The sequence below is a fragment of the Mchenga conophoros genome, linkage group LG4 (genome assembly GCF_057382185.1).
Source record: "Mchenga conophoros isolate Kocher_MC1m ecotype Shallow Benthic linkage group LG4, M_conophoros_male_GT1.1, whole genome shotgun sequence".
NCBI classification, from domain to species: Eukaryota; Metazoa; Chordata; class Actinopteri; order Cichliformes; family Cichlidae; genus Mchenga; species Mchenga conophoros.
In genome coordinates, this window is record NC_140529.1 from 27,055,586 (window position 1) to 27,075,163 (window position 19,578).

The 19,578-nt window shown below is 38.0% G+C and overlaps 1 protein-coding gene and 1 pseudogene across 6 annotated transcripts in view; one reads left to right on the forward strand and one right to left on the reverse strand.

The window, feature by feature from the left end:
- Positions 1–1,040: 1,040 nt before the first annotated feature.
- On the reverse strand, positions 1,041–9,426 carry LOC146576260 (uncharacterized; annotated as a pseudogene). Its single transcript, XR_014892300.1, has 6 exons — positions 9,383–9,426; positions 8,963–9,288; positions 7,394–7,625; positions 5,370–5,423; positions 4,947–5,270; positions 1,041–1,670 (listed from the first exon to the last, which is right to left on the reverse strand). The product of XR_014892300.1 is annotated as an uncharacterized LOC146576260 (transcript).
- A 9,416-nt stretch (positions 9,427–18,842) lies between these two features.
- Positions 18,843–19,578, forward strand: part of LOC146576261 (serine/threonine-protein kinase LMTK1-like) — a 37,725-nt gene continuing 36,989 nt past the window's right edge. For 2 of the 5 annotated variants that reach the window (XM_085271383.1, XM_085271388.1), the window contains exon 1: positions 18,843–19,509. In XM_085271383.1, the coding sequence (XP_085127509.1) occupies positions 19,428–19,509 (82 nt within the window). In that variant the 5' untranslated portion in view covers positions 18,843–19,427. The remainder of the gene's footprint in view (positions 19,510–19,578) is intronic. The other 3 variants (XM_085271386.1, XM_085271384.1, XM_085271385.1) reach the window with 3 other exon arrangements.

Here is a 19,578-nt window from a genome sequence, read left to right on the forward strand (position 1 = left end):
TTTAATGTTCAATGCAAAACAGCAAATAACGGAAAAATGATGCAGAAAGGTTTGTTATGACCCAGGTCATGATCGTGTGTTGTTTGTGCATTTGTAAGTTCCAGGTGAAGGCGGATCATTGGCGGAGGATGGACTGAGGCTGGCTATAAAGTGGGACCTGTCAAGACTGGTGGCCTGTCTACTTCCTGCTTCCAAACAAGCTGTGCATTTAGCCCTGTGTCTTGTGTAGCGTGCTGTGTATGTGACCATTTCTGTAATGAGAAGAGCTTGGTTGTCTTGTATATATTGGAAATAGTGTAAATAGACCTTTTCTTGTTGATCTGGTAGCTGTAGGGGTGGGAAGCCTTTTTCTTTTAAGACCTTTATCTCCTGTTTAGGTTAGGGAGACGGGTAATAGGCCTGCATTTTCTTTCGGGTGTCTCGTTATAGGTAAGTCAGTTCTGTTTCATTTCAAGAGTGTATTTTTGTTGCTTTGGCCATGCCCACGCTGATGCTTTCAACCTTTCGAAATTAAAAAACATATCCGGTTGTTGTGAAACTTCAATACTGTGGCAGGATTGGGAGCAGGGAGCGGGGGCATTATAATTTCTTCTTTTTTTTTTTCCCATAGGCCGGGGTGTAACAGGTTTAGTTTCATAACTGGACTCCATTTAGTGTTCCTTAGTAAAGTAAATAAAGTTATGTTTAGGCAAAAATCGAACAGTATTCAGCTTTCTCTGAATGGTCAAATGATATGAACTGAAACATTGCTAGTAAACAGCACTGTATTTTATTTTACAGAGAGCTGATACTTTATTTACTTGAGGTTACTAAGACCTGCAGCTGCATCCTGGACATGAAGAAACATCAAGTCTACAACAATCATTTTAGACCAGTGACACTTGCCCTCTCTCTTACTGAGGAAGAATTATTAAATGATGCTCTCTAGTGTACAAATATTACATAACACGTAATTCAGAACATACTTATGTTTTAACTATGGGAACAATACGATTAAAAATTGTGTGCTTGTGAGTAATTTTTTTCTTCTTTGTTCCCCTCTCTAAAATTTCCCAGTTCATTTCAGTTACATTAAATGTCTGCTGACAGTGACACAATTTCTTATTTACTCACAAGAAAACACATTTTTCAAACCAATGCTTTTATTGATTTAATACAAAACACGAATTCCTGGAAATACTTGTTAATGGCCAGCAAATGAATACATGACTAAAATATTTTGCTTTATATTGATTTCTAACATGTAAAGACTGTAATGAGCAAACAGCACAAGCAGTAAAGAAGCAGATTTTAAATGCACACTCTGGTCCTCGACTATTCAGTGGGACATTCTGACTTCTTGATGGTTTTCTCTGAAGTCTACGAGCCCAAAGACACTTTACATGTATAAACCTTATCCATGTTCCAGTCTGATGTCTGGATGGTCAGAGAGCTGCTGATTTGGTAAGTCTGGTCTGGTCTCTGAACAGCAGTGCTGGTCGAGATCCCACTGCTCACTGGACTCCCAGCAGCCAACCAGCTCACATCTGCAAAAGGCACAGACTGACTGGACAGACAGACCACAGAGGCTGTGTTGGACTGGAGCTCAGCACTGGACGGAGGGAAGACTGTCAGGACAGGAGGAGGGAGGCTGGAGCCTGAAAATATATGAAGGATGTTCCAGGGAAAAAAAAACAGAAAAATGAATGATAGGAGGACATTTCAACCTTTCTTTCTGCCTTTTAAATGTGTTTCTGATTAATCCAAACTAAATTTCTATAAGTTCTCTTGATCTAGAAGATCTGAAGTCAGGGCAGCCTTGTAATTTGGATTAGCTGCATCTTATTACTCTACTTTAAAATGTTAAACACACCGTAACAGTAATGTATATTTATATAATGTCAATACTATCAAATTTATTCTGATTTATGTTTATTTATGTTCTTAGGGCTGCGCTCTTCTGGACGGAGATCTCTGATGTTGTTCCTGGGATCTGCTGGAGCCGCTCACCTAGCTTGGGAGTCACCGAACTGAGTGTTCCAATTACCACTGGGACCACTGTTACCTTAACCCTCCACATCTTCTCGAGCTCTTCTCTGAGCCTTTGGTATTTCTCAAGCTTCTCGTGCTCCTTTTTCCTGATGCTGTGCAGGGTGTACCCCCGCCTCTCGCCCTATGACAGCTGGGATAGGCTCCAGCGCCCCCCGCGTCCCTGAAAAGGATAAGCGGAAGCGAATGGATGGATGGATGAATTTCAAATAAGCTCAATGTTTGTTTATTGTGCTTTAGTTATTTGTTGGCATTAGTTTATTTGTAAAATGATCCCATGCAATACAATTCTACTGTACTGCATTCTTTTTTGTTCTTTTTATTCATCAGTCATCAATAACAAAGTTTGTTTTGTTTGTTTGGGGAATGTATTTTTTTGATCTGTTAGTTTTTGCAAATAAAAAAACTTTTAGTTTTTGTAATTTCTATTTCAGATAACAGAGAAGCATATTTTTAACATACCTGCTGTGTACTGTAAACAGTCGCTTTCAAGCACATTCACAGATCATTATGTTGTGGTTTATGAGCACTAGTGCTAATCATTTAAACAAGTAAAATACTTAAAACTCATTCACATATTCTTGACAGAATTGCAGTGTGCAGAAAAGACACTGAGTAAATACTGTATATTTCCTTCCCATGAGTATTATGTCAGTCAGTTTGATCGTCATCATTTTTACAAATGATAGAAAAATATATACCATAATAATACAATAGCTACAATAAATCACACCGTGTTCTTAAAAATGGTTGTAAAAGAATCAAACATTTGTCACTAGTGTCCTTATCCTCACACTTCTATATTTTCCTTCTGCCTTAAAAATATGTTTCTGAATAATCAAAACTAAATATAAATGAAGATGGTCTAGAAGTTCTAAACTAGCTTCAGTATAGCTTTATATATATTTTTTAAACTGCATGTTAATTACACTTTATTTTAAATGATAAGTTAAACTGCTGTTGGACAGTTAGACCTGTGAGTAGTGTCCATAAAATTTCTGTTATTAAAAATAGCTTGCAGCAACATATAATACTATATGTTGGATAGTTTGATTTATGTGATCTGTTCGGGTTGATGTGAGTAAATGAGATGTACATATTTCAGTGCTTTCCTCTTTATGCCTTTAATAATAAAGATTAAAAATGATTTAAAAATGGAGGATTTACAGGGGTTTTTTTATGGGTCTTTTTTTTTTTTTTTTGCATGTGAAAGTTTCTCAAAAAGCAGAAGTACTAATGAGGAGGTTTTTGTCACAGCCTGAATCACTGTGATACGGGTGCAGAAGCAGAGTCATCCCATGTCTGACAGTAATACACTGCAGAGTCTCCTGTCTCTGCTCGCTTGATAATGAACTGGTAATCAATGTCTGATGAGGATTTAGAGTTGAATCTGTCTGAGGAGAATCCTGTTCCAAAGCTGGGTGAGCTGCTAGAATGATGAAATCTTAGAACATACTGAGGAACCTCTCCAGGAACTTGTTTATACCAGCTAACATAATTTGCATCATATCTCTCTATGTTGCAGTTGAGAACAACTTCTTGACCTGGAGAAACTGTGTGGACAGCAGGTGTCTGGGTCAACACGATCACTGCATCAACATCTGCCAGGAAACACACACAAAAACAGAAGTTTAAAGTTTAGCTCTAAATATGGACAAAAAATGGAATAAGAACAAGATCTTACACGTTAGAGCAGTAATGAGAGTGCAGAAGGTCCACAGCATGTTGTCAGTGTGAAGTGTAAATGATCTTGTTTGTTTAGCGATATGTGAGTAGGAGAAGAGAGCTGGAGCTTATAAAGGGGAGAGGCAAACTAAAGGAGGAGGAGATTCAAGAAGACTACTTTCACTCATAGATTAAATGATTCATGAGCAGTTTCACATTGTTGTTCACATTGTTTCACATGTTTCTGATTCATATTCATCATTCAGGCTCAAGTCTGTCATAAAATAATATTCTTGAAAAAGTTGTTGTAGCTGTTAGTGTGGCTCTCATTTTGGCCTTCTGTTGCTGTAGCCCATCTGCTTCAAGGTCAGATGTACGGTGCTCCCAAAGATGCTCTTCTGCATAGCTTGTTTTGAAACATTGCACCAAAAACTGCTGCTCGCTGGATATTTTCTAATTCGAGTCCTCCATCCCTGTAAACGCTAGAGATGGTTGTGCAAAAAAATAATCCCGGTACATTAACAGTGTCTGAAATACTCACGCCAGTCTGTCTAACAACAATAACCATCTCATGTTTAGTCATCTTTCTTCTTTATTCTGATGATCGGTTTGAACTTCTGCAGTCTGTCTTGACCATATCTAGATATGTACATTGCTAGCTTCAAGTTACTAGATATTAGATATTTGGATCACTATAATAAGCACTGGAACAGGTGTCCCTAATAAAGTGGTTGTTGAATTTATGTACCGTGACTGTACTGGACTATACATTAGTTGGTGCCACGTTCTCAGTTTTTTTATATTTTCTTTGCCTGCTTTCTGATGCATAGAGTTTCATGAGTAACAATTTGCTTTTCTCCATTACGTTAGTTATGTAACGTTTCCAAAAGTTCCTTCATATTTTATTTCTGAAAAATGTTTGCACTATTAGACCTGCATTAATGCAGAACTGTTTCCAAAGTTAGTAATGTTTTGAGAATTTTTTTTTTTTTTTTGATGACTCTGTCTTTATAGGGTGGTGAAAGTTTTACATTTATTCATTATCATGTTTTTTAGAACTGATTGGAAAGTGCTATGACTTTTCTCCTTTGAGAAATGAGCAAAAATTGTTTGAGAAAAACTGCAACACATTATCTGCAGTTGGTGGGTTAACACTGAGTTGCTTGATCTCTCAGTTATCAGGATGTGGAAGAGTGTCAAAAAGCAGAAGTATTAGTGAGGAAGTTTTTGTCACAGTGTAAATCACTGTGATGCGTACTCCTTAACAGAGCTGTCCCATGTCTTACAGTAATAGACTGCAGAGTCTCCCTCCTCCACATTGTTGATGATCAAACGATAATCTGATGTTGACTGATGAGTGGATGTGAATTTTGGAGCAGAGAACCCAGAGCCATAGGTTGGAGAACTAGAGTCATAACGAAAATACAGCACATACTGAGGAACTCCTCCTGGAGTCTGTTTATACCACCGAGCACCACTATCAGTAACAGTCCCCAGGTTACAGTCCATGGTGGCTGTCTCTCCTTTCCTTACTGATAAAATAGGTTTCTGTGTCACCACCGTCACACCGCTCACACCTGCAAACAACAATAAGACATGGAGTCATATGAAGCACACTGATATGTGAATCCAGCACCTAAACTAAGATTAGTCTGAAGTATAAATAGGTCTCATACATGTTAGAGCAGCGATGAGAACACAGAGAGTCACCAGCATGTTGACAGTATGAGCTGAGAATGGACTTAGAAAGAGATTGCACTGTCTAAGTACGATGAAGAGAGGAGGTGTGAACCATTTAATATATAACTGAAACTCAGAGAGACTGACAGGAGGAGGAGCTTTAATATTACTTTGTTAATGTCCTTTAGCTGTATTGTTGATGCTATAACAATTACTTTTTTAAAATTATGGATTAGTGTCTTAGTATGTTTGGACAAACACAGAGCAGTATCTAGCCAACCGCCTATGTTTGACCAACTTAAAATTAATGAAATATTTCTAGGTGTGGGCAGCACATTCTTGATACTAAAAAGATGGAGCAATAGATTTAAAATTAGGACACAGTATAAATGTATGAACTTTGAGGAGACAAAAAAACAATAATATAAATAAAGAGTTGTTATCAAATAAAATAGCACAAACATATGAATGTTTTTTTTCATGTTTCACTAATTACAAGACAGAATAGTCAAAGTGCTATGCCTTACTACAGATCAATGGCATTATTACATAATCCAAACCACTAAAATGCCAGAACTTTTCCTTGAAGTTTCATGAAAGTGGAATGGTTAATGTAGTAGAATATTTTATAAAATATCACTTTATTTAGAAATACATACCCATATGGAAAAGAAATAGTAAAAACTTGCATAAGATGTGGCCTACTTCATATAGTGAATCATATAAGGCTTATATGATTAGTCATGAAAGTGGCCACTTTCTCATTACTTTCATATATTGTATTAATAAGTATCCAAAACATACAAGTTTCATTTATAAATTTTTTCAAGGGATCTTATATCTGTTTTCACTCTTGTATGCTTTTCATACAAGTTTCACACAAGACAGATACAAGATAAGATTTATATATATCTTTTCCATATGGGTAACAACTGAACACAGGGTCCATACAGTATGTACACAGAAAAATTAGCTAATAGAGTCCCAGCTTATATTGTCACCAAGTTGTTTTATTTTCATGAGCAGTTACAGAACCAAAAAGAACGGCTAATCAGTAGATATGGGAGAGGCCCAGCCAACTGGTTGACACTGAAATTTAATTTGACCTGTCCTCCTGCTTACTTTACTAAGTCATAATAGACTTGAGTAGAATCATTTAATTGATAGCTTAGCTTGATCCACTTGAGGTTGAGGAGTTACACTGAACTCCTCTGGAACCAATATCAATAACCGTATACAGTCTGACCTTAATTCACTCATCAATACCTCAGGATGTATAATGTAATTTATCAGCTTTATTAAATGTAATGTAGAGAATATTTACAGAAAAATATGTCAAGCTTGGATAATTATTGAAAATAAAATGTGTGTGGACAGGTGAAATTGTATATTTAAAGAGAAAAATCATTTAATGTCTACGCTTTTCCTAATTAGAATAGTTTAAACATGTAGAGTGTTACAGAGTGCTGACACTTCTTCATTTACATGTACTGTAAATGTAAATAATAAATGAACTCTTGCAGGTGCATCCTGGGAAAAAGGGGATGAAGAAGTAGAGAAGTAATGCTTCACTGACTGACGATGCAAATTAATTCAGGGTCAGAAACATGTAGTTTCACCGTAACTTTGACCTTTATACATTTAAACCTATAAACCCTTGCTCACTAGTGTACAGTTTGTATATTATATAGTGGCAACACATGTTTTTCAAACTGTCATGACACAAGTTTTTCTAACAAAAATCTCTTCAAGCGGCTGGCCCAGGCTGTGAGTCGTTGCTTGGCAGTTTCCAAGCCTCAGGTATGGACAGGTTCCTGTACTTCTTAGGCACCTTCTTCATCGCACCTTTCTGCAACTCCACTAACCTCCCTCAGTGCTACCTTGATGTTAGCCTTTAGCCTGCTTCTCCATGGAGGGTACTGCCCCTTGTGGCTGTTCAACTTGTAGATCAGCTTGTTAGTCTCGGTAATGGTAGCTGTAGGTATTGTCCGTAGTGCTGCATTAACATCATCTAGCAGACCTTCTGAGGGTACTTCACGTAGTCTTGGTAACTGGCTACAGGGGATTGAGGTTTCAAACTTGGCCATGATCCTATCTTTCAGGTCAGTTCCTCTCACACTGAACAATCCTTCTCCTATCGCGCTTGGGGCTTGGTACCCAATCTTGGGTGGGGGTGATGATATCTCGCCCCTGACCTGGCGTCCTGGCTCCCCATTGCCATAGCATTTATGTTGTACCTCATCAATCTCTAGCTGTGAGAGCAGTCCCTTCTTTCAAATGTTGGAACACTGAGCTGCTAGTTGTTTCACCGTCATTTTGGATGTTGGGTATCGAAGAATCCATAGGTCCCTCATCCTATTCATGTAACCCCTACCGCCAGGGTTACATGGTTGCATACTAGCATTACAGCAACCCTATTTTCATCTCTTGCCCACTGATGCCTTCTTGTCAGGGTGCCCTGGTTCCTCAACACACTGATTTTATGTTTTTTGTCTGATTTTACATCAGATGTGTTAAGTATGTCAAAATGAAAAAAAAAACAAAACAGTAAATTCAGACATGTGAGGTTGTGGTGAAAAGAGCGATACCAAACAAGGCAAGATAAATAGTTTTTAAAGGTGAAATATAGAGGTAAAACCAAAAGTAATCAAAAACAGCCAATTATATCCTTATTTTCTTCACTGAGCTGGGTCACATTCTCAGTTAGAGACTTGACCGAGTCCCACAGTGAGGCATTTTCAGCAGTGAGGCATTTTCAGCAGTGAGTGTTCCAGCGGTGCCTGCCGGGGAACTTCTCTAGGAAGATGGCATCTCGTTCTTGGCTGGGGAAGAGGAACTCTCAGCCTTCCTCAGGTCTACAGTATTTAGGCACCCGTCAATGTATCCCTGGAAAGCATCTCCTTGCTGTCCTTCGGGGTGTTGGAAATGATTTTGCCGTCTGTCAAATGTTTGGTGTAAATTAATCTTCAAAAAATGCTTGTTTAATTCTGAGCCACCGTTCATTTTTTATCTGCCAAGTACAGTAAGTCTGTCATCACTACAGCATTTTCGTTCTGCTCCTACACATGGTCTTTCATGACTTTATATAAGATGGTGCTGTTGCCACAGTAGAGAAAATCCTTCCAACATGTACCATTTTCATTTACAGGTGTAAATGATGTCTCTTTCAATCGCTGCAGCATGTCACTGCTCAGTGGCACAGCGTCATGTGAGCATGGTGCAACTAAACACAGAACAACATGTTGTGCTTTGCCCTTCCTCGGCATGTGCAGGGGATGGGCAAAGCGTGCCTGCATGAGAAGACCAGACAAAGGAAAAGGAAAGGATGAAAGTAAAGTATCAATACTATTGATATCAGATCAATCTGCCAACCCCTTGTCTGTGTATTATTTGATGCATAGTGTAGTTAGTAAAAGTGAAAATAAATAAGTGAAAATCAAAAACAGCAATTTTTTGTTTGTAAATTCATTATATGCAGCTATGGAGATATTACACTGAGTATACTTGACAGCGCTGTGATCAGTATAGAGTCTAAAAAAGCAGAAGGAAAAGTAAGAGGTTTTTGTCACAGTGTAAATCACTGTGATACATCCTCTTTGGCAGAGCCGTCCCATGTCTCACAGTAATAGACTGCAGAGTCTCCCTCCTCCACATTCTTGATGATCAAACGATAATCTGTTGTTGACTGATGAGTGGATGTGAATTTTGGAGAGGAGAACCCAGAGCCATAGGTTGGAGAACTAAAGTCATGACGAAATTTCAGCACATACTGAGGAACTCCTCCTGGAATTTGTTTATACCACCGAGCAGACTGGTCAGTAACAGTCCCCAGGTTACAGTCCATGGTGGCTGTCTGTCCTTTCCTCACTGATACAACAGGAGGTTTCTGTGTCACCACCGTCACACCACTCACACCTGCAAACAACAAGAACACATGGAGTCAAGATAAACACCCTTACAGATGAATATAACATGAGGTCTAAGCTATACTGTAACTCAAACTCTTTACATGTTAGAGCAGTGATGAGAGCACAAAGAGTCACCAGCATGATGTTGATTTGAGCAAAGAATTAAGAAGTGAAAGATTTGGAAGAGCTATTTAACACAACTAATGGGAGGAGGAGCTGTTGGTTTTTGTTTGTTTGTATTTCATTGGTTACTTTCCTTTCTTCTTAATCATCCATCATTTTTTATAATTTATATATAATTTTTAACTACTACTACTACTACTAATACTGATACTACTACTAATAATAATACATTGTTGTTATTATTATTATTATTATTATTATTATTATTATTATTATTATTATTATTATTATTATTATTATTATTGCTACTACTATTATTATTAATATTTTAAACAAAAAGTGAGTAGTTTTCTGCTACCATTCTATGATTCTAGGACTGACCAAATTATATTACCTAAAACATTATAGGTGTGGACTGATACATCCATTTCTGTATTTCTGTGTTTTGTTCCACACTGTGTGTTTGGGAATGTAATATGTTCAGATTTCACAAAAGCTGTGGTGTCACTTAGTTTGTTTTATTAGTTTTTTTGTCACAGTATTCACCACTGTGTTATGTCCTCCCCAATAAAGTCTCTCCATGTTTCACAGTAACACTTTGTAGAGTCTCCTGCTTTTAACTGTTAATTATGTTAAATATCAACACTTCACCAGGTTCTTTTGATTCCTCATAGACATCCGATGGAAGACAACACACTGCTCATTCTAGTCTAAACAACAGCATTTCAGTAACTTTCCACTAAAACACAGTTCCCCATTATCTACTCTCTACAAGCAAACGTGGGCGAAGGTCTACTACATTTCTATCCCCTAAGGACACATAGTCTAATGCCTTTATTTTTCAGGGCCATGTCCACTTAATACTACACTATATGATTTTATGGCATTTTGGTTAATATTAGATTAATATAAGGCTCAGCATTAAAGCACTTCAGGTAACTTCATTCGAACAATTAGCATCTGATTGTCCCCATTGAAATACTGTGTACATACTGAAGAGCTCTATCTGAGATTCTTCTTTAATCTCTTAATTCTGCAGCTAGGAAAAAAACACTATTTGTAGGTGGTGGGATTACAGTGAGTTTGTTTTTTGTGTCTTTTATAAAAAGAGCATCAAAAAGCAGAAGTATCTCTGTGGAGGTTTTTGTCACAGTGTAATTCACTGTGATACGAACTCATCAACAGAGCCGTCCCATGTCTTACAGTAATAGACTGCAGAGTCTCCCTCCTCCACATTGTTGATGATCAAACGATAATCTGTTGTTGACTGATGAGTGGATGTGAATTTTGGAGCAGAGAACCCAGAGCCATAGTCTGGAGAACTATCGCTATGATGAAAATCCAGCACATACTGAGGAACTCCTCCAGGAATCTGTTTATACCAACAGACATAGCTATCAACAGTCCCCAGGTTACAGTCCATGGTGGCTTCCCCCCCCTTGCTCACTGATAAAACAGGAGGTTTCTGTGTCAGCACCGTCACACCACTCACACCTGCAAACAACAAGAAGACACAAGGTCAAGAGTAACACACTGACAAATGAATATAAAATGGGGTTTAAGCTATACTGTAAGTAAGACTCTTTACATGTTAGACAAGTGATGATTGCACAGAGAGTCACCAGCATGTTGTCAGTGTGGGCTAAGTATTCAGTGGTGATGGTGGTGGAGAGGTTATTTAATACAGCTAACAGGAGGCGGAGCTTATTTATTTTTTTTGTCTTGCCTGTATTATTAGTACTATTACTGTCACGGTCCTGGGTCACTTTGACCCAGCATTTTCAGTTCTTACATTCCTTTGTATTATGGTTTGGTATTCTGATCCTTTTGTTATGCTTTGTTTATTAGTATTATTCTATGTTCTTTGTGAGGGGTTAGTTCTTGGGTTGTGTCAGTGCGTCTAGCTTTGCTCCCCGTGTCTCGTTAGCCCAAACCCTCTCAGCTTTGTCTCCCTCCTGTTTCTCATTCCTTGATGACTCCCTCAGTGTATTTAAGCCCAGTGTGCCCTTGTGTCAGTGTCGTGTCGTTAATGTCAGTTCACCCTCAACCTGCTGTGTGTTTTGTCTCCAGCAGTTCTTTTCCAGTGTTTGAGTCCTTAGTTCCTCTGTCCAGAGTTTTGTTTGTCTTTTGGGGAGTTTAGTTTAGTGAGGTTTTTCCCCAGCAATAAAGCTGCACTTTAAGTTTTACTTCTGTGTCTGAGTCCTGCATTTTGGGTCCACTTCCCCTACCTGCCTGCCACACTGCACAACATGACAATTACTATTATTGGTGCTGTTTTGTGCTTGTCTACTTAAGGCAGGCAAGATCATCCATTTTTTTCTATGTATTTGTTTGTTTGTTTCTTACATTGGAATGGTTACATTCTCCACGTCCTAAATGAAACAGGGTTATGCTTGGTTATATTTGATCCTTTTTTTGTGCTTTATTCAGAATTTTCAATTATATGTAAAATTTTTGAAGCAATGTAAAGTAGACAATTTCAGCTTTAGCGCTATTCTCTGACATCAAAATTTATGGTTTCCACAAAAATGCAATCATCTAAATATTTAAAAATGAGATGAAACTGTAAGATGAAAGAGAAATCTGCACATCTGCAGCCATTTCAATAGGAAGAGGTTGTTAGATAGAATGGGCACAATTAATAGGTGAACAGAATTTAGATGGAGATATTTGGAGGAGTAAGTACAGATCTTGTTATTGAACTTTATTGAACTGTTGAAATCTTCATAAGTCAATGAGACCAGACTTATTGTAAAGGTGATGCCCAAACACAGTTGATGGTCAAGATCCAGTGAAAGCAAACTCTGAAAATACAGAAAATATCTACAGCAATTCAAAACTTTCAAGCTATTTTCTGCTTTTATAGATAGTTGATACTTTATACATGAGATACTGAGGCCTGTAGGTGCATCCTGAAAAGAAGTTACAGACTTGGACTCAGTTTAGTCTTTCTTAACAGTACATGAGATGTGCAATCAGAGAAAAAATGTAAACGGTATTCAGCTAATTGTTTCAGGATGATCATAACTGAAGCATTTCCAGTAAGTAGCAGCTCTGTTTTATTTTACAGAAAGCTGATACTTCTTTATTTACATGAGGTTAGAAATGAGTTGCGGAAACTTGCAGGTGCATCCTGGGCAGGAAGAAACAGAAAAGGGTCGAGGTGATGCTTCGCTAACAGAGTGTGAAGGGGTTTTTTTGTAACTTGCAAGTCTGCAACCAGCTTTTTAAACAAGTGAAACGTGTGCTTCATGTACAACAAATTATGAAATGATGCTCTCTAGTGTACAGATATTATTATAATATTTATTCATTCAATAATTGTGAGAATGGCTGAAAGACTTTCAAGAGTGATGTGATTACAGTTAAACTCCAAAGATAGAAAAGTATTTTCTTATTAAACTTTGCAATAATGCAGAAATGGTGCACATGTTGTATATTAAGCCTTTTAACTTGCTTTTATATGTAAATAACTGTAGTTTCTGTGACAGCACTAAATAGGTTGACAACAGAAATCAGCAGGTTGTCTTTGTGATAGTGATAACTCATATTTCCAGATGACATACAACTAGAGAACAGGAAGAAATTGTTCTCTATAATATGAATACTTTGGAAATGTAGTTCATCCAATTTAGGTCTTGGCAATTATATGTGCAGATTTCTTTCTAAAATTTGTTTCAATCCAAAAATTTAAACAGAATTGAGTGAGAACTTAATAAATCAGGTGATTACCTGAAGTTGAATCTTTCAAACAAGAAAAGAATCCATCAAAACTCTGCACAACTGTGGATCAAGGGTGTCCTGCAAACTCTTGGTCAATGCTGCCATCTGTCTCCTATTAGTGGAGGTGTTCTCCATCAGTTCTTTGCTGGCTTTAACCCAACTGAACAGCATTGGAAAGTAGTTGTGCAACTGTTGAGCAAACAAAAAAATTCCATTCAACACAAATCACCAGGTTATCAGATATGCTGTGCTTGCATTTTTAATTACAGAAGACATTTGTATGACTAGACATGGCCTCATTGCTAGATTAATACTCCTAAGTATGATAAAGTTGCCAATCCTGAGATATCATTTTATTATTAGTTTTGGATTTAAGGAAAAGGAAAGTGAAATCATGTTGACGGGTATCAATTATATGGTGATATGGTGATGATTCTGCAAATATTTTGTGATGGCTAAATACTAGCGGCTTGCATGTCTTCTTTTAACATTCTGAATTGTCCCACTGCCTAAACGAACAAACATTAGGAGCCTCAATGACTACCAACCAGTTGCTCTAACACCTGTTAAAGTGTTTCAAGAAGCTGGTTCCACACCACATCATGTCCTGCCTGCCACCTACACTCGGCCCACTCAGATGCAAAGCTAATAGATCAGCTGAAGGTGCCATTGTTACAATACTCCACACCACCAAAACCATAAGAAAACCCTGGAAAAAAAACCTCCAAAAGGTTATAAGCATCGGGATTTACAGCAGGAACTATGAAGATGAGGAAAAGAAAAGGAAAAGGACAGTAAAAAGCAGGCACAAATGAAAAGACAAATTAGTCTTTAATCTAATTAGAAACATGTAAAGTATGCATTTTACTCTGTAATTCAGTCCACATTAAAGTCAAGATTTTCACCCCTAAAATAACCACTGCAAACTTATTACAATGTTACCGTCACTAACTGCCAAGTGACATCTGTGCTGTGGACAGGATGCACCTTTTTTTTAAACTAATTTCAAACCATCAGGTTTTAATGTTGTCGATAGAGGAAAAGAATCCAAAACAAGCCAGAAAGCACTAGAATATCCTCAGGGACACAGAGCCACATTACACACAGCAACAAACTTGCTGTGTGTAAAAAGACTTGACAAGGTGTCCTGAAACTTTTCGATGTGTCCCTGCTGCAACACACCTCAATAACACGAGTAGGTCATTAGTAAGACTCTATAGAACTTGACTGCATGCTGAGGTTGTAATTCACCCATTTGATTCATGTTACAGCAGCTCATGAGTTAATGAACATGGTGCAATAAAAGCACGTTTAGAAGTACATTTTTCAACGAGTCTTTACTTCACTTTAACTTACTTGAGTAGGGTTAGGGGTTGCTGCCTCAGCATGCAGCCATGTGAAGTTCAAAATGGCCAAGGGCCAAACCCCCTCAGTCATTGTAGGGCATTTCCCATCCATCACTAAGTGCTTCTCAACCTTCAGCACACCTATCCAAGTGGGACTGAAGACAAAACTTGTTAAATTCTCCTCAGCATACTGGACCTTTGTTTTCCAGGCCCTCCTGTCAGTAACAGCATGTTTACATGGATACCTGCAGAAGGAGAAGTTTGATCATGTTCAAGCAGTGACACACTTAGGGCTCCCCAAACCTCACTTTAACCGGTGACTACCCTACATTAATGTAACAGAAGGTTTAGTTACATTTCAAAGCCTGTACGTTTTCCACCTGAATCAGTACTTCAGATTTTGACTGGGTATTTTTTACACAAGTGTCTCTACTTCTATTTGCATAAAGAATGTCTGTACTTTCGCCGCCTCTCCATGAATGCAACACAGAAACACTTTTACACAAAGAAGGAACAGCGTTCACCTAAAGCGGCCATGAAACTTTCTAATAGGAGGTCAAGGACATGGACAACAAACTGTCATGGTGCCTCTGTCCTCTTTGTCTCCCTCTTGAGCACTCTACCTCTCCTCTGTTATCTGTGGGTGTGGGTGTGCTGGTCTATGTGCAATAGTGTGACTCATCCTAGTTTCCTGTCTTTTGTGTGCCACCCTGCTATCACCGATAACTTTATTGGAGATGCCACTAAAAGGAGTGGTTAAGCAATGGATTTAAAAAATAAATACATAAATGATATATATGTATGCATATAGCTGGCAACCTGGATTAAACCTGTAGAGAGAGACTTAACTGATATCTAAACACCAAATGAGTGACGAATAGTCCTGTTTAAATAACCAGCTAATGATAAAGTGCTAACTGAATGAGAAGAAGTGTATATATTGAATAATTTGTTCATTTAGAAATACAAATATATGATTAATACAGTGTGTTTAATGCAGACTTTATAAAATTGTTTGTTTGGTTTTTTGCAGGGTCCTATAAGTGAAGAACTTCAAGTCAGAGTGAAAGTTTTGTTTAGGAAATAGAAATGCTCCTGACAGTGGAAGTGCTTGTGTATGTGAGGGGAGAAGGAAGGATTAAATGATCTCAGACTGGAGAAAATGTTCTTTCTCTAAATGGTTCCGTTGTGTAGTGGGTGATGATGAGCCAAAAATGCAAACACACCACTTCCTGACACAGCAGCTATATCAGTCATGTGATTATTTTATTTATTTATTTAGTTATTTTACAAAAAAATACACTCACCGATACAGGGTTTCGCTCTTTGTGCTTGATGAGACCTGTGGAGAAATCCTGTGAGAGTTCTGGAGAGACTTTCTGTGGAGAAGCTGAATCTGGGAGAGTCACTGAAACTTGGGAATTGGGATCATCACTGCTGTGGATTTTGTGTTTGGATTATTGTTGCACTACACTTAAATAAAATCAGTGCTTCGCCTGGTGACACGTTGACTGCGGTGGCTAATTAATGTTTATTTCTTCATGTATTCTAAGTGAGAGGATGAGACCCACAGGTGCATCCTGGGCAGGAAGAGGTGGAGGAGTAGAGAGGTGATGCTTCACTGAAGTGTGAAGATTTGCAAGCTGCTGCACAACCAGCAGTTTAAACCAATTACATGTGTGCCTATGTATACTTAGAATTATCAAATGCTGCCACCTAGTAGACAAATATGATAAAGCATGCATTTTCAGAATTTTACTTATGTACTTTATGTGTTTTATATTGATTATACGAATAAGACTACTTGCATAATTCAAAAATGATTAAATTAAATTCTCCTGTGTGTGTTCTCTTTACTAAATTTAACTGAATCTCTTCACTGGTCTGAAGCTCAGCACTGGATGGAGGGAAGACCGTCAGGACAGGAGGAGGGAGGCTGGAGCCTGAAAATTAATAGGTGTTCAGAAACCAGAAATGAGGTCTGAAGTAACAGTAAGTGATGTAGACAATAATCTGAAAAATCTATAATAATAATAAAAATAATAATAATTTCATCTAGAAAATCTGGTGCAGCAGAATTTTTTTAATTATGAAAAGGAAAGACTTTTTTCCCAAAAGCATCAGCTCTTTTTTTAAATCATTACTGATATTATTAGTAGTACTCTAAAATTATACAGTAACAGTATGATCACTTCGAGACCAATAAAATACTTCAGACACAATCAGATTTGATGTAAAACTTGGCCATATTAATAAGGTCAGATTGTAATGTTTTTACTTCATATATTAACGTCAGTAAACCACTTAGCAATGGGAGTAGATTGAATACAAGCATTTTTTTTCTTAAAAAAACAAAAAACTAAACTTGAAATTAAATAATACAAATTTTTAAGACAAATGATATTGTATAAACGGTTCCAAATCAGTTTCTATGCACTTTAACTAAGTATCTGCAGATAAACGCACTCAAAGCATTTATATTTTTTAATATTCAGTCCCGATCAAAAGATCACTTGAAAGATGGCAAAAAATCATATTTTGCCTGGATCTTAACAAGGTTTCCAGCTTCAACATCCAACAAGGATAAATGGGAGTGCGACAAAACATTTTTTGAACATGCAATTTCTTGAAAACAATGCTTAAACTAAAAGAGGCTGTTTTACAGCTGATCAAAAGTTTAGGACCACATGCCTTTAACAGGCCTAATCTGTGCAAAAATGTGGATTCATTGTCATTTTCTGTCAGGTTGTCACACTGTCATGACGTTCTGATGGCAAAGGCCAAAATATTTTCCCTTTTTGAACGTGGTCAGGTTGTTGAACTGCATAAGCCATAAGCAGGGCCTCCTGCAGCGTGCCATCACTGCTGAGGTAGGACGCAGTAAGACAGTCATTTGAAATTTGTTAAATGATTCTGAGGGTTTTGGAACAAAGACGTCAAGTGGAAAACCCCAAATAATCCCCCCTAGCACTGAGCTGGAGGATACAATTGGCTGTCCGTCAAGACACTGGACGATTAAGGCCGTTACTGGTGCCGAATGCCCCCCCCCCCCCAATAACCATCAGGCGGCATCTGAGACTGAAGGGCTTCCAAAACAAAAAATGTCTTCAATGTCCTAGTCTCCTTGAACACCACAGAACTGACCGTTTGGACTTTGCAAGAGAGCACCAAACATGAGACATTGAAAGATGGAAGATAGTTTTAATCTCTGAAGAGAAAAATGTAACCTTGATGGTCCTGATGGTTTCCAATGTTACTGGCATGAGAAGCAGATCCCACCTGAGATGTTTTCTACGCGACACAGTGGAGGGGGCACCATAATGGTCTGGGGTGCTTTTTCCTTCAGTGGAACAATGGAGCTTCAGGAGGTGCAGGAGCATCAAGCGCTTTAACTAACATTTATATTTATTAACAAGTTGTCTGTTTTTATTTTGATGCTTTTGATAATTAAAAAAGTTTCTTACAGTGTCACTCTGCTTTAAAACCAACTAACAATTGGAATAAATTATCATAAATCTCTTCAACATATTGTGAAGATCGCTCTTTGCCATCTAGTGGTGAGAGAGAGAATTAGGCTGTGCATGCGGCTTGTATATAGCTGGAATTAAGTATGGGGCAGCACAACCAGTTATTAAACGCAGTTCCTTGCACACATAGGGTCAGGCAGGTTTAGATACCGCCCCCCCCCCCCCCCCCTCCTCCTCCTTTTTAATAAATGAAATCATCACTTTAACACAGAATTTTGTATTTTCTTGCATTATCTTTATCTAATATTAAAATGTGGTTGATGATCTGAAACATTAAAAAAACAAAACAAATATGCAATAAATAAATATGGACGAAGGGGGATAAAAGACTTTTATTTTACTAATTAATTCTGGTTTTGGCCACAGTAAAACCAGCCTTTTACCATTCTGTGCAAAAATAATTAATATGTGACTTCAATTCCCAGTGCATTTTAACAGTGACAGGACCTATTCATGAAACCATGATAGACCAAGCTACTACCTTCTGTGGAGTGTATGGAGGCTGTTGAGCGTCCTGTCTTTGCCTCCTCCTGGGCATGCCTTGTTTCCAAGGCAGACAGTAAGGTAATGCAAATAACTTCAAATTAGGCTAAAACGTTTTCATTTAAGGTTGATCATGACCCAGTGCACGAATGGTCGCGCGCTTGCTCTACCAGCATTTTTTTTTTAATTTAAGAAACGATTTTGTCAAGTGCGTCAGAGAACCCTTGGTCATTACGGAAGTCAAGCTAATTCCGTCATTAAAATAATTATAAAAATAGGTCTCTTAGAGAAACTATGTGATTGACTTCTTATTGTGAAAGTCTTAAACGGAAGTAGTTCTACAAACCTGGTCACTTGACAGTGGTGCAAGATGTCGCTCAGTCTTTCTTTACCGAAGCTGAATCCCAAATGCGCGTCGCTTACCGTCGCATCTTTTTAAACCCAAATCAACTGTTTTGCCATTAACTGGCATGTTACATGTAGTACAAGGCAGGGCGTTTAGAAGGTTTTTATTTTGAAAGAAACACACATGGGATATTTCCAAATTTTTTGGAACAATCCAGATTTTAGAGTGTATAAAATCGGTGTAAATAACAGAAGGCTTTCACTCGGTGACCGAGTAGATGAACTGATTCTGTCAAAAGATAGCCGAAAGAAAGAAAGCGCGTGGCATGATTCATGATTTTAGTGTTCAAAAAGTCAACACACAGATGTGTTCAAATGGAAACGACTGTCAACATCTGTCTCCAGGTCTGCTCGAGCTGAAGGTGAAGCAGGATTTTCGGGGGGCTCTCTATGAGGTGTGCTGGAATAAAATGCTGCGCATTATTGCTTCCGTTAGAGGTTAGGCTTCTTAAATTACACACGCACCTGAGTCAGGAATTTATTTTCTGACCCTTGTTTTCGGTTAGGCATTTGCTGTCTTCTGAAAAGCGACGAGGAGGATGGTCTTTGCTCTACATGTAATTGTCATGTCTTCGGCTTTTTTCAATCCCAGTTTTGCCTTCAGTTCTCACTTCGACACAGGTAAGGGTCAAAGGAGGATTTCCTATTTCTAATAAGAATGTTTATCCGTTCACTGGAGAGCTGCTCGTT